Raw genomic sequence first — 13,378 nt, 5'->3', positions numbered from 1 at the left:
ATTAGTCTGGACCCGAATTATTAATGTGGTAATAATAATTAGTCTGACTCGTAAGACATAGTGGCTGCTCAGCTTATAGTAAGTGTCCTGATGTATTTAAGAGCAAGTTGTATGATAAGTCCATAATGACTCTGCACTAGAAAGCAGTGATTGGAGTCCCTGGATGGACTCTTTCACCATCGTTTGTGTGGCCTGTGAATCGACATGCAGACAAAGGAGAGAGCTAGTGAATACTAGCGGGGAAAAAAAAGATAACTTTAACCATAATTTATTAGTAATATGTAGGGATAAATTCCTAAGAGGAAATAAGGTCTAAGGAAATTACAGGAAATATTAAATCTGTGATTCTGTTTACAGTAGAAACGCCGACCAACAAATTCCAGCTGTTTCTCTTTGGGTTATAGAAGTGTCACAGGCCTATTTATAGTTGCTGCATTGTAGACTGCAGCCTGGTTGTTATGGAATCCCATTGGTTTGGTTTGGGTTTACTCAGATTTGCCCAAAGACACATTTCCTATAGGCAATATATTTATGGAATGTAGTAGCCCTGTACCAAATTTTTGTTTCTATAACTTCTATTCTAGTTTCTTCCTCTTCCTGCCAACAGTTTACCTCCCCAGAAATGTTAGTGTAGTATTATTTATTTAACACTTATGTACCACTTAATTGTACAATTACACTGTTCTAAATACCTTCAAAGTATTAATTCATCTAATTCCTCATGACAAAGTTATGAGCTAGATACTATTTCTTAAACCAACACAAAAACCAAAAACCTTAAAGGACAAGAATCATAATTTGTCTACATTAAAGTTAATTTTTTTCTATATGAAAAAATAAATACTGATAAGCCAAAAGACAAGCTATAGTCTAGGAGAAGAAATTTGCAATGCATGTAACTAATAAAGGATTTGTATCTAGATTATGCAAATGTTCTTATAAGTCAATAAGGAAAGAAAAGCAGTTCATCTGAAAAAGGGGCAAAGGATATGAAGAGGAAAGAAACAAAAGAAAAACAAAAGTCTAATAGCCCTTAAGCTTATGAAAAGATGCTTAATTTCTCCAGTTGGGAGAAATACAACTTAAAGTAACCATGAGATACCATTCCACCTCTATCTGATTGGCAAAACTTTCTTCTGACCGTAAAAGTTGGTGAGAATATGGAGCATGGTAGAAGCAGATATTGACATCAACCACATCGCAGAGCAATTTGGCAAAATCGAAGCCAGCTGCCAATGTGCCTGCTTTATGACTGAGCGGTTCTACCTCTGTATATATACCTTGGGGAATCAATCCCATATGACCCAACAGAGAAATGTATGAGGTTCCATTGAAGCATTGTATGCGATAGTAAGAAATTGGAAACAATTGATCATTAATAGGAGAAAAGATAAATTGTGGAATATTCACACAGGGATGTGCCCAGTGGATAAAACAAATGAGTCAAATCTATATGCATGCATATGTATAGATCTTGAAATTAAAATGTTCAATAAGAATAGCAAGTTGCAGTGTAAAGGTTAAAAACACACAACATGATACTTTATAATGCCTATGGATTCATCTAAACAGACACACACATGTAATATAAGTGCAGTAGCATGAACAGAGAGGTGCACAAGATCTCTAGGATGGTGGTTACCTCTGACATGAAGAAGAAGGGGAAAAAAGGTCACGGAGAGGTGCAAAAGGGGCTTTGCCTGTGTCTGTAACATTTTGTTTCTTAAAGATATGAAGCAAATATGCTAAGATTCATTAACAATGTGAGTGGGTGAGGGTACATAAGTATTTATGTTATTTTCTTCTCTATACTTTTCTATTCCTACACTTTTTGGCATATTTGAAATATTTCACAACAGTAAAATAAATAAGTTTAATAATTTTTTTTGTATTTACCTATATTTTTGCTTACTATGTTCTTTTTTTTTAACATCTTTATTGGAGTATAATTGCTTTACAATGGTGTGTTAGTTTCTGCTGTATAACAAAGTGAATCAGCTATATATATATACATATAGCCCCATATCTCCTCCCTCTTGCGTCTCCCTCCCACCCTCCCTATCCTACCCCTCTAGGTGGTCACAAAGCACCGACCTGGCCTGTGCTATAAACTAACTCTAGTGGCTAATACTCCTAAATTTTCTTTTAAAAATCTTTGGGAGGAATTCCCTGGTTAGGATTCTGCACTTCCTCTGCAGGGGGCCCGGATTTGATCCCTGGTTGGGAACTGAGATCCTGCATGCCACATGGGGTGGCCAAAAAAAAAAAAAAAGGGACACTGAGGAAATTAGACAGTACTTGGAGAAGAAGAATACTTCAGAAACAACCATAATTTAAAAAAAAAGTCTTTGGGAAGCATTGCTATGATATTGACATAAACTCATCCCAAAACTTTTATGTTATATGGACAGTATGTCTTTCCAAAGTTTTGTATTCACTTCTCACTGGCTTACAGAGTAATGGATTTTGTGATTCTCCAATGTTTTTGTTAAGTCTCTGCAAGATATTTATTTAGCCTTCTGGGTTTTTCACAAAATTATTTTGAATTTAAAGACACAATTTTCTGGGTCTAGTTTTCTGTATATCAAGAAGGTGGTGTGTTAGGAGAGCTTTGTCTCCACTATCCTGGAGAGCCACCCTCATGGTCTAATAGGGAAGTCCACCATTGTAGTTGTATTTTATTTGTGTAAGGGGATGGAACTAATATGTGCAAATTTAAAAAGATTGATGGGTTTTGGGTTTCGGGTGTATAAACATCCAAACTTATTTTCAGAACTCTGTAGTTGGCAAGTCCACAACTCTACCATAGAGATAGTATAGCAACAAGACAGGTATACCTTTCTACTTATGCATAAATATACAAAACTTTTTTGAAAGTTGATTCATTTTTCCAATTATATGAAGAAATCATTGTGTGAATTAAAGAATACTTTTGTAACATAAAGTCATATTCTAATAAGTTAGTATGTTACCTTTGAATTTTCTTATAAAACCTCTATGAAAAGACAACTAACTAGACTCCAAATTGGAGCCCTGAATTTTTATGTGGAAAAATGCCAGGATTCAAAGATTTAGAATATTACCAAAGAATCTCCATAAATAGTTTATCCTTGAAATCCTTTTCTGTTCTGGCCCAAAAGTGGGGAAGAGTTCATGAAACCTAGAGGGATATGATTTCATTTTTGCCCCACACTTACCCTATTTTCTGCTCCGGGAACTTGAAAAGTCATGGAGGAAAGTGTCATTGAGCATCTCATAAAGTCTAGCAGGAGATAAGGGTAAAGAAAACCTTTCATTTGCTCCAAGTTGCTGTCATTGCCTTTTTTTTTTTTTTTTTTAACATCTTTATTGGAGTATAATTGCTTTACAACGTTGTGTTAGTTGCTGCTGTATAACAAAGTGAATCAGCTATATGTGTACCTATATCCCCATATCCCCTCCCTCTTGCGTCTCCCTCCCACCTTCCCTATACCATCCCTCTAGGAAGTCACCAGATTTTGTCCAGGGAGCACCCTGGGCCTTTTAGGGAAATGAGGCCTTGTCCAGGTAAGGACACAGCATGAGCCATAGCAGGCATTTTCTTTTATCACTGATAGGAATCGAAGCCTCGGACTTTGTCTTAACCATTAGAATGAGGCAAAAATACAAGATCTTTAACTTCTGTGGCTTTTCCACAGCTATTTTGATGTTGGTACCTCTTTAAACTGTTTCAACCATGCTGATCGTTAGCCTGGTAAAATGTGTCTATCTTATTACTCCCTGTCTAGTTTGAAATCTCTGTATTGTCACTCCCTCCTATGGGATCTCTAAGTGTAATGAAGACTGATTGGGATTCCCGACACCGGTGCCATCACCAATCCCCTAGAGGCTTCAGTGCAAACACTGATATTTTCTAGAATAAGAAATGAATAAACAACAACAAAGTAACATGTTAATATATTTTAGAACTCCCAAAAGCTTAGACTTAAATTTTTAGAATTGAGAGATTATTCATATATATTATATATTATTAGTTTTAGGTGTACAACATGGGAATGATTTGATATTAGTATGCTTAGACTTTTATAATCAGAAAATATTTGAGCTATGATCAGCAAAAAATAGGAGTTGCTATATAAATTGTTAAAATTCCTTCCTTGGATTTGAAGTTATAGACATATTTTATTATTGTATTCATTTTTGTTAATGTGACCTTACAACTAAGTATATACCATTTTGAGTACTTACTACATGCTAGGTGATGTGCTAAGCAATTTACAACTGATTATAATTTCCTTAGAACAGAAGAGAAAATTGGAGCTCAGAGAAGTTAGACAATTTACTCATGGTCACAAAGTTAGGTGAGCTTAGGATTAAAAATCAGGCTTGTCTTTTCAATAAATTTTATTTATTGATTTATTTGTTGATTATCTTTTATAAATGGCAACAGTGTATTATAGTGAGATGAGCTCTGAGCCTGAAATGTGGACTTGAGTGTGAGTCTCAATTTTTTCATCTTCAAAATAAGAATAATGAGTCCTTTCTCATAGAATTCTTGAAAGGATGAGATTAAAAAATGATGGCCAATATTAGGAGACCTTATCAGACCATAGGGTTGATCAGTTGTTGGTGGGAAGGAAGTCACGAATAGTTGGAACCCAGACAACTCACCGAGTAGAGAGTTAACCTCCCTTCCTCCCCCAGCTCTGGGGCAAACAGTAGCTGAATTGCCAATGGCCTAAGCGTGGCACCGTGTGCTAGATTTGACTGGATTGACGCTGACATCTAATGGGTCTACCCTACTGAAGGAGCATAGACAAAGACCAGTTCAGGACCTCACCAGCTTGTGGCTTTCAGCCTTCTGATCTGTACGCTTCCGCTCAACTCCTCTGTGCCCTAGTTTCCTCAGTCATGAGGATCGTAAACCTCACTTCATGGGATTACGAGGACAAGAAATAATATATGCCAAGTATTTCTTGTGGTCTCCAGCACATACTATAAAAGACTCTCGGTTAACAGTAGCACCAAGATGCCGTACTGCCTTTTCAAGCCCTTTGTCGGACAGGTCTTCAGCAGCACATCACTCACAACACTTTGTCTGATCTGCTCGCCTGTACTCTGCTGCCCAGGGTCAGGCAGTAGAAAGTGGTGGTTAACCTTTGGACTCAGGATAGTCTTCTAGCTTGACTACTTCATGTTGATTTGAGTTAAAAAGGCTACTTAAACTCTCTAAACCTTGGTTTGCTCATCTTTAACATGAGCATGATAATGGTGCCTACCTAACAGGATTGTTATGAGAATTAAATGAAATAATGTGTGTAAACTGCTTAGCACAGAGCCTTGCAATTGGTAAATGTTTAATAAATGTTTGCTTTGATTTGAAAAAATTGTGAACATGTTTAATTGATATTTTTATTAAGGTCATATAGATAGGAGGTGCTGGGGCTGTGACTCAATCCCAAATCTATCCACATCTCATGCCTGTTCTCTTGTAGCACACTTCTTGTGTTTGAATACTTCCAGTAACTGAACTGCCAGTATGGTCCCTATTACTAGAAATCTTTTCAATACACATGATATGATGACTTTGTAGGATCATAGAAAACAATAGATGATTTTTAAGATCCTTTGAATTCCTGGGATCTTATGATTCTCTGGATCATAGGAAGTCCCTAAATCGAAACATTATGTCTGAAGCATGTACTTGTAAATTGGTCTTTGGGAACTAGAAATCTATTTTCCATAAGATATACTTCTATACAGAATTTAGAGACCAGTGTAGAAGAAGGAAGAGGAGGTGCTGTGATATTACATTCAAAGCTGAGGGCCTCAAATTGTCTTCCTTCTCCCAACCTCAGTATCTGAATAAACCTAGTCTCAGCAAGGTTTTAGGAGAAGATACTCCACCCCACTAATTCAAGCTAATGTGATTGAGATGAAACCGAGGGTAGTTATCAGTTAGCCATTGATAAATGGTGAATTGTGACCTGCCTTCACTGGTTAGGCTTACTTTGATTGTTTTTATAAAAGTTTGTATGTCCTCCAAGGGTCACATAGCCTGGGCAATAGGATGTTTGCCCAAGTTGTTTTTTAGGAACTTGGAGTCAGCTGTGTCCAGTTTGATCTTGAGATGATTAAGACTGGTTAAGACCTCCCACCCTCCATCTGGGCATGTGCAAATGTCCATTCGGTGACCTTTTGATGTCTGAGGGCCAAAATCTCCACCCTCACAGCATGCTAATGCTGCTGTTTTCTGAGCATGTCTCCCATGAAGAAACCTGTGGTTTGGTTGCATCTGCACAGAGCAACGATTGCCTCTCCCTTTTCTTATCTCAAATTACCTTTCTCCATGCTCCCCCTGCCTCAGTTGTTATCCTATAAATATCCCCAGCCCCTCGCCTTCTGGGAGACAGATCTGAGACTTTTCCCGTCTCCTGACTTGGATGCCTCAGGAATAAACCCTTTCTCTGCTGCAAACCCCATCGTCTCAGCGTTTGGCTTGCTGCGCACCAGGCAAACAAACAAGACCCTCTTATTCTTCCCAAATAGTCGTATATTCATTCACTTAGCAAATATTGAGTGCCAACTATATTTTAAGTTATGGGGCTATAACAGTCAAGAAATCGTCTGTTTCTCTAGTGTGAGAGAAAGTAATGATCTTGGGGAAGGAAATCGTTGGACAGATTTGAGACATATCTAAAATGAGTGATTTATGGAAAGGGGGAAAATTGGAGGCAGTAAGTTTTTAATCAACTATTGCCATAGTCCATGTGTGACTAATCAAGGGCTTGAACTGTGATAGTAATAGTGGGAATAGAGGAATAAAACTTAACTTTTGAAACGTTGATTCTACAGGGCAATTATGTTTAAATGATAAATGATGAGAAGAAGGAGTTCCAGATTTAGCCGAGGGTTTGAGTTCAGGCAAGGGAGAATATTAGGTTTATGGGGCAAATGGAAATTTTAATCATCCATGGGGATGATACTACATCTGAGTGGAAATATTCTATGGTAACTAGAAAAGGGGAACTGAGGAAAGGTCAGGGCTAGAAATAATAGATTTGGGTATCATCTGCATAGAGATGACGGGATTACTTAAGTGCATAAAAGAAAATGAAGAATATTGGGACTGGAAGGAAAAGGTAAAAGAATTAATTTAAAAAATACAGAAATGGCCAAAGAGGTATTAAAAATCCAAGAAGGTATCATAGGACCTAAAGATAAGATAGTCAACAGCGTCAAATACTGCACAGAAAGCAGGTAGGATTAGGACTGTGAACAGAATATTGGGTCTGACAAGCGGTCACTGGAGACCCTTGGAGACTGGGTAAGAAAAGGTGTTGGTGGCCAAGTCATATATCAGAGGCTCAAGCAGTAATGATAGATTGGAAACATAAATAGGATAGTAACAAAAAGGGGTAAGAATGCCTGGAAAACTTATTTTTTCAAACGAAAACTTATTTCTGGTTGACAGTAATATGGAAGATATTGATGGAGAGGCAGGTTTAAGAAGCATCAGAGGGAGACAGCATGGTGCCTCCTGTCAGGTTTCTTCTTCTCTAGTCTCATCGATATCCTTCCCTTCTCTGTATCAATGCTGATTATGTCAGCCCCCTACTGAAAGACCTCTCTGGGTTCCTCATTGCCAGTGGAAATCTAATATCCTTAGCATAGCTCACCAGATGCCTCACACTCTGGTTCTAACCTCCCTTTTCCATTTCCTCTTTTGACACTCAAGGCACAGGAGATTTCAGATTCTTTCCAGATTGAGTCTTTGTACATATTGCTTTTTCTGCTTGGAAGATCCTTCTTCCCACCTTTCACGTGGAAAATTCTAACTCATCCTTCAACACCTGGCTCAAATGTCACCTCATTTTTGAACGCTTTCCTGACTCCCCAGGCCCAGTGCAGGTCTCCCTCTTTGGTGCTTCAACTGGAAGTTGTTCATTCATATTTTTGTCTCAGCATCCTGCATTGTAATTCATAAATTTCAATAGCTGTGTTCTCCATTAGACTATATGATCTCTGAATACGATGACTGTCTTTTTTTTATCATTGTAATCCCCATGACTGGCACAAAAAAAAACTCTTGCTAAAACCATCAGGAATGAATGAGTGAGTATTAATGTAAAGAGATATATCATGAGGTATATAGGATAAAAGTGAAGAAGCATCTTAGTGCTAAGCGAAATAAGCCAGACACAGGAATACAGATAATGCATGATCTCACTTATGTGTGGAATCTAAAAAAAGTCAAACTCATAGAACAAGAGTGTAGAACGGTGGTTGCCAGGGGCTAGGGTGTGTGGGAGATTGGGAGATGTTGGTCAAAGGGTGCAAACTTTCAGCTATAAGATGAAAAGTTCTGAGAATCAAATGTACAGTATTGTGATTATAGGTAATAATACTGTATCAAATACTTAAAATTTGCTGAGAGTAGTTCCTAAGTGTTCTCACCACACACACACAAATGGTAACTGTGATAGTGGTAATCATTTCACAGTGTATACGTATGCTAAATCATCACATTGCTCACCTTAAAAAATCATGTTGTACAAATTAAATACATATGATTTGTATTTGTCAATCGTACCTCAAAAAAGTTGGGGTGGGGGAAGCTATATGAATTTGAGCAAGTTAATTTCTCCAAGCCTGAGTTTCCTATTGGTCAGAGGAGGATAATACTTACCTTATAATGTGCTTGTGAGGATAAAATCTACAAAATATAGATCAAACAATTAATGACCAGCATTTATTCATCATTAATGTTACAGTTATTTCCAACTCCCACCTTCATGGCATGGATCTCTTATTAGTTGCTCTCTGGCCTTGGATTTGGCTGCAACTTTAATCCATTCTCAAAAGAGAAGAATTTTTGGTTCATTTTCTACGTTAAGTTTTTATGTTAAGAAATTGAACCTCAAGTCTATCTTTAAGCAGCAGTGTTTCATCTGCCTAAATAATGTAATCTGATTAATAATAACTATTCGGCATCAAGTGATTCAACAAAAATCTAGAATTAAATATATGGGTTGATTTAATAAGTTTACAATTAAGTCTGAATTGTTTTATGAATCTCCAAGGAACTTCCCAGAGGAGGCCCTAGTTTCGAGGCTCACTACACTGGATCCAAGGACACCCTTCTTGTCTTATCTTCAGGATTGTGTTGCCCTGAGTGAGTTAAATCAGCTCTTTCCATTTTTTTTTTTTAAGCAGAATTTTTGTGGTTCATAAAAACAAGCACTTACAGCTTTTCTTGCATAGATAAAGGAAAGGATTCTACATCAGATTTAGATCAAGAGATAGATTTTCAGAAGAAAATGATGGATGCGTCCTCTGGGAGTAAGGGAATGCAGTGATGTTCGTCTCTGACTGATTGAGTTTAAGGCATTTGTGAACACTTCCACGCCCACACCCACTCAAATACACAAACAGTGGTCACAACTGCAGCTCCAGACGCTGCCTCTCTCCCCAGTCTCATATCCAAAGTGCATCCGTTGTTTTCCATAACATGAAATAAATCCCTCTCTTTTGCCCAGTGGTGAAAAGCTTATATAAATACTAAAACTTCAACTATCCCCCTGAGTTTTCTGTTGGCAAGCCTGCAGCTATGGGTTTGTTTAGATATTGACATGCGTTTTCTGTGCGGATCTTTCAGGCCACTTGGGTGAGTCTAGTGGTGATAAATTTATGTCTTGAAAATTCATCAGAGTAACCATTATAACACTCTGTTTATGAAAACTTAAATAATTAACACCCTGATTGAAAAGGCTCCGGGTTCAAAGTACCTCTTTTATTCTTTCAACATATATCATTCTGGTGATATATATCTATATATATATCTTAGCAAGTCTTGGCCAGGAGATGACTTTAATAGTCATTGAAAAGAAAATGTAGATGCGAAGAATTGACTAATTTAAAACATATAATCCCGCGTTGTGGTGTTCCCATGAAAGAATGTTTTTCAATATTTAGAAGTGAAGTATTTTATTGTGTACTAAATAGGGGTAGTTAACATTAGTGGGCCATAATTAATGTGTATAATGAAAAATCTTTATCATAATGGAAAGAAAAGGGAAGGCATTATTTTTAAAGACAAAAATCAATGCCTGGTGTAGAGTAGGCGCTCCTTAGATGGTTGTAGAATAAGTGGATGTGTGAATAGGATTAATTATATTCCTAGTGAAATGTAATACTACCTTCATTAAAAATTTTTATCAGATTCTTATGTAAAAAATTTATATGATTGAACATAGTTGTTCATATAGTAGTCTGTCTTTTAGAGAGTATGTTAATTCAAACTTCTCTTTTCTTTTTATCTATTAGATGGCAATTAGAGAAGTGTTCTCAAAGTATTGACACTTTTTAATCTTTATTTTAAATAGTGGAAAAAGTGCATTTCTCTGACATAAATTCCCATAGAATCTGCTGATCTGAAATTAATTCTAGCTATGTCTGAGAGAGCTGAATAGAAACCCATGAATATTAACTATTTCTACTATACTTCCACTAGCCCTCCCATATTAGTGAAGCATTTTACTTGCTGCCAATAATTTACTATAGTTAACGCTTTTTAAAAATTTCTTTTAACCTAGATTATTACTTAACTAAAAATAGTTTGCTATTTTAACAATTCGCAGTTGTCAAATTCTTCATATATTACAAACTATGAGTGTTGATTTGTCTTTGAGGATCCAAGATTTTGTTTCTATGCTCACTGTCTTAACAGAGAACTAAAAAAACAGTAAATCTCATTAATGAATTAGGTCTCCTTTCCTTAAGACCTAATAGAAAAAAGAAGGGAAATCAAATAAGCTTTTGTGTCTGTGAAGTCCAATTTTAAATTATAGTAAAAATAAAACAGAGGTAAAGGACTTGGATGAATTTGAGGGTTGTTGGCTAAATTGAGGTATTAGTCTTTACATGTCTCCATTTATTCTAATTAGTAAACCATAGTACAAGTAAATAAGTAATTAAGGTTTTTTTTAGGCCAGTGGTTGTGGCTGTTAATTCTGGTGTGCTTTAAGAGTAATGGAGGTAAACCATACAGTTTCTTTTAAAACCAATTCATTAGTTTATTTTTTGTTTTGAGGAATAATTTAGCATATCTGTGTCTATCTTAACCTCATGTACTATTGCCTGAGACCTAAAAAACACTGCACAATGACGTTACGCTCAAAACTTCAGTAACGTTATATTATCATTATTAAATTCATCAAGTGCTCAATACCACATCTGAAGCTCAGTTAGTACCATTTTCTACATAATCTCTCTTCTCCAAGGGTCTCTCTGTCAAAAAGTTCATAGGGTCAGAAACAGGAGGAATTTCAACTCTAATGGTGAATTTGCAAACAAGGGGATGGGAGTGGCTATTCTTATCACTTACAGGGCAACTCAAGTTGTTTCATATTGGCAACATTCTCTCAAAACTAGGCACAAGGAAAGTTAAAGAAACATGTTTTTGTCATTATCAGTTGCTTTGAAAGAGGGCGATATGAGAAAACAGGTTGTGTTACATTCTTTAGAGTATAAAAGTGCATCCTTTTTTGGTCTCTTCCTAGGTTTGAAGAAGAAATGACCAGCAAGTGGTTACACCTCTTTGAAGGCAGTGGAGTCCCGTATGGCCCAATTAACAACATGAAGAATGTGTTTGCAGAACCCCAGGTTTGTTTTTTGAAATTTTTAGTATGTTTCGGTTAAAAACACAAGAATTTGCCTCTCTTTTCTATCCAGACTGATTCATATAAGTGTACATTAGCCATCAATCTTGAGCTTAAGTCACATCACATGATTTTTTACTCTTACGTTAAAGTGTGGGTCTGAAATAAAAATAATCAGAATTTAGCACTGGCAGCCTACAGTCATACTTTTACATGTATCTGATCGAACATATTTCTTCAGCAGCCAGCCATAAAGTATCCAAGGTCGGGGCATTTGTTTTTCCTGAAAAATAGAAATATAGACAATTGAAAGGTTGGGGTCAGACACTCAGAGATGATTCCCTGCGGAAAGAAATGGGAGGACCTTCACAGCTGTAGTTCCCCTCTCATTGTACGGCTGTCTTAAAATGTACAAAGCAAGTCATCATTAATTCTGCTGATGAGAGGCTTTTATATGCTTTGATTAATGTGCATTATTCATGAAGAATAAATGTACTTGAATAGAGATTTGTGCTGTACATTGCTTACAGACTGCTTCTTGGGGTACAGAGATAAGGATCATCTGAAAAAATACTTCTTCTATAACATTGTTCAAATGATTATTTTGAGATAATGTCAAAATGATAAGTTTTGATTTTATTACTTTAATCAGTATCACTGCAAGCAATTTACCATTTCTCAGATTCACATATTAATCCCACAATGTAGAGGAACTCCCTTTTTCTATGAAACTTTCACTGTGATTATTCATGTATCTGTCAGCTTCCGTCATTTCAAAATTATAGTTTTTCTCTTTATTCTTTTCATTTTTTATAGTGGTAGATTTTTCTTTGAAATGAATTGTTGAAAATGGAATATACTTTTTTAAGGGAGAAAACTGACCTAACTCTAACTTTGGTACCTTCATGTTACATGAATATCTGTTTAAAGGATAATTGAACTGTGTTCAATTCAATGATTACAATATTTACTGGAGAAAAAAAGGTGAATGAAGGCAGGAATTCTACTCTGTGCTATTTTTTTCCGTCAAGATTGTGAGTATGGCAACACTTTGTTCCTAATGAAAGAATGGTCAATAAGAATTGGAGAAAAGGTGGCCCACTTGTATGGACTGAGTCTTTGTGAAAGGGTCTCCACTACATCAGTGATTAATGCTGGTGATTCCTTGTGATGAGGTAGCAGTGTGTGCACCCGGAATGTAATAGACCAGAGGGCCAGTTTTCTCACTTCAAGCTTTGTCTTTAAGCTGTTGTAGGGGAATGGGTAGGTTTCACCGTTATTTTCCGGCTTAAAAGTAGAACCAAGGTGTGTAGGACTTCCTGTTTAACTCAATTTGAGGGCACGTTTCTCTAGAGAGAATTCCTGAGAGTTTTTCCATCAGCATTTCTGTTGGCTCCACCTGTGTTTCATCAGGAATAAAGGCACCAAAGCAAAGAATGTTATTTTAAAAATTATTAGATATATTCGTGTTACTTATTTTTTAGGCTTTGATAAACAAGGATCCAAGGTCCCACCCTTAAAATTGTTCACTTTATGGGCTGTTTCGGATTGAATATCGGGTAATTAGGATTTTCATTCCCAATTTTCCCTTGTAGCTCACTTTAATTACTTTAATTTTTGTATCTCAACTCTTTTGGACCTGCAGGAAGTTTCTGTTATTGGTCTATGGCTTATTTTAGTTCTTAAACAATTTTTCAAATGGAGAATAGTGATATTCTAAGTCAGGATACCAACTTTTC

The 13,378-nt window shown here is 36.4% G+C and overlaps 1 protein-coding gene across 16 annotated transcripts in view; it reads left to right on the top strand.

Annotated features, from left to right (window-relative positions):
• Positions 1-13,378, top strand: part of SUGCT (succinyl-CoA:glutarate-CoA transferase) — a 792,254-nt gene that overhangs the window by 291,063 nt on the left and 487,813 nt on the right. For 15 of the 16 annotated variants that reach the window (XM_082399856.1, XM_082399855.1, XM_082399852.1 and 12 more), the window contains one exon: positions 11,541-11,643. In XM_082399856.1, the coding sequence (XP_082255982.1) occupies positions 11,541-11,643 (103 nt within the window). The other variant, XM_082399850.1, reaches the window with a different exon arrangement.

Source organism: Balaenoptera borealis, assembly GCF_965194805.1.
Source record: "Balaenoptera borealis genome assembly, chromosome: 7".
In the NCBI taxonomy this organism is placed as follows: domain Eukaryota; kingdom Metazoa; phylum Chordata; class Mammalia; order Artiodactyla; family Balaenopteridae; genus Balaenoptera; species Balaenoptera borealis.
This window is presented reverse-complemented; position numbering and strand designations above follow the sequence as displayed.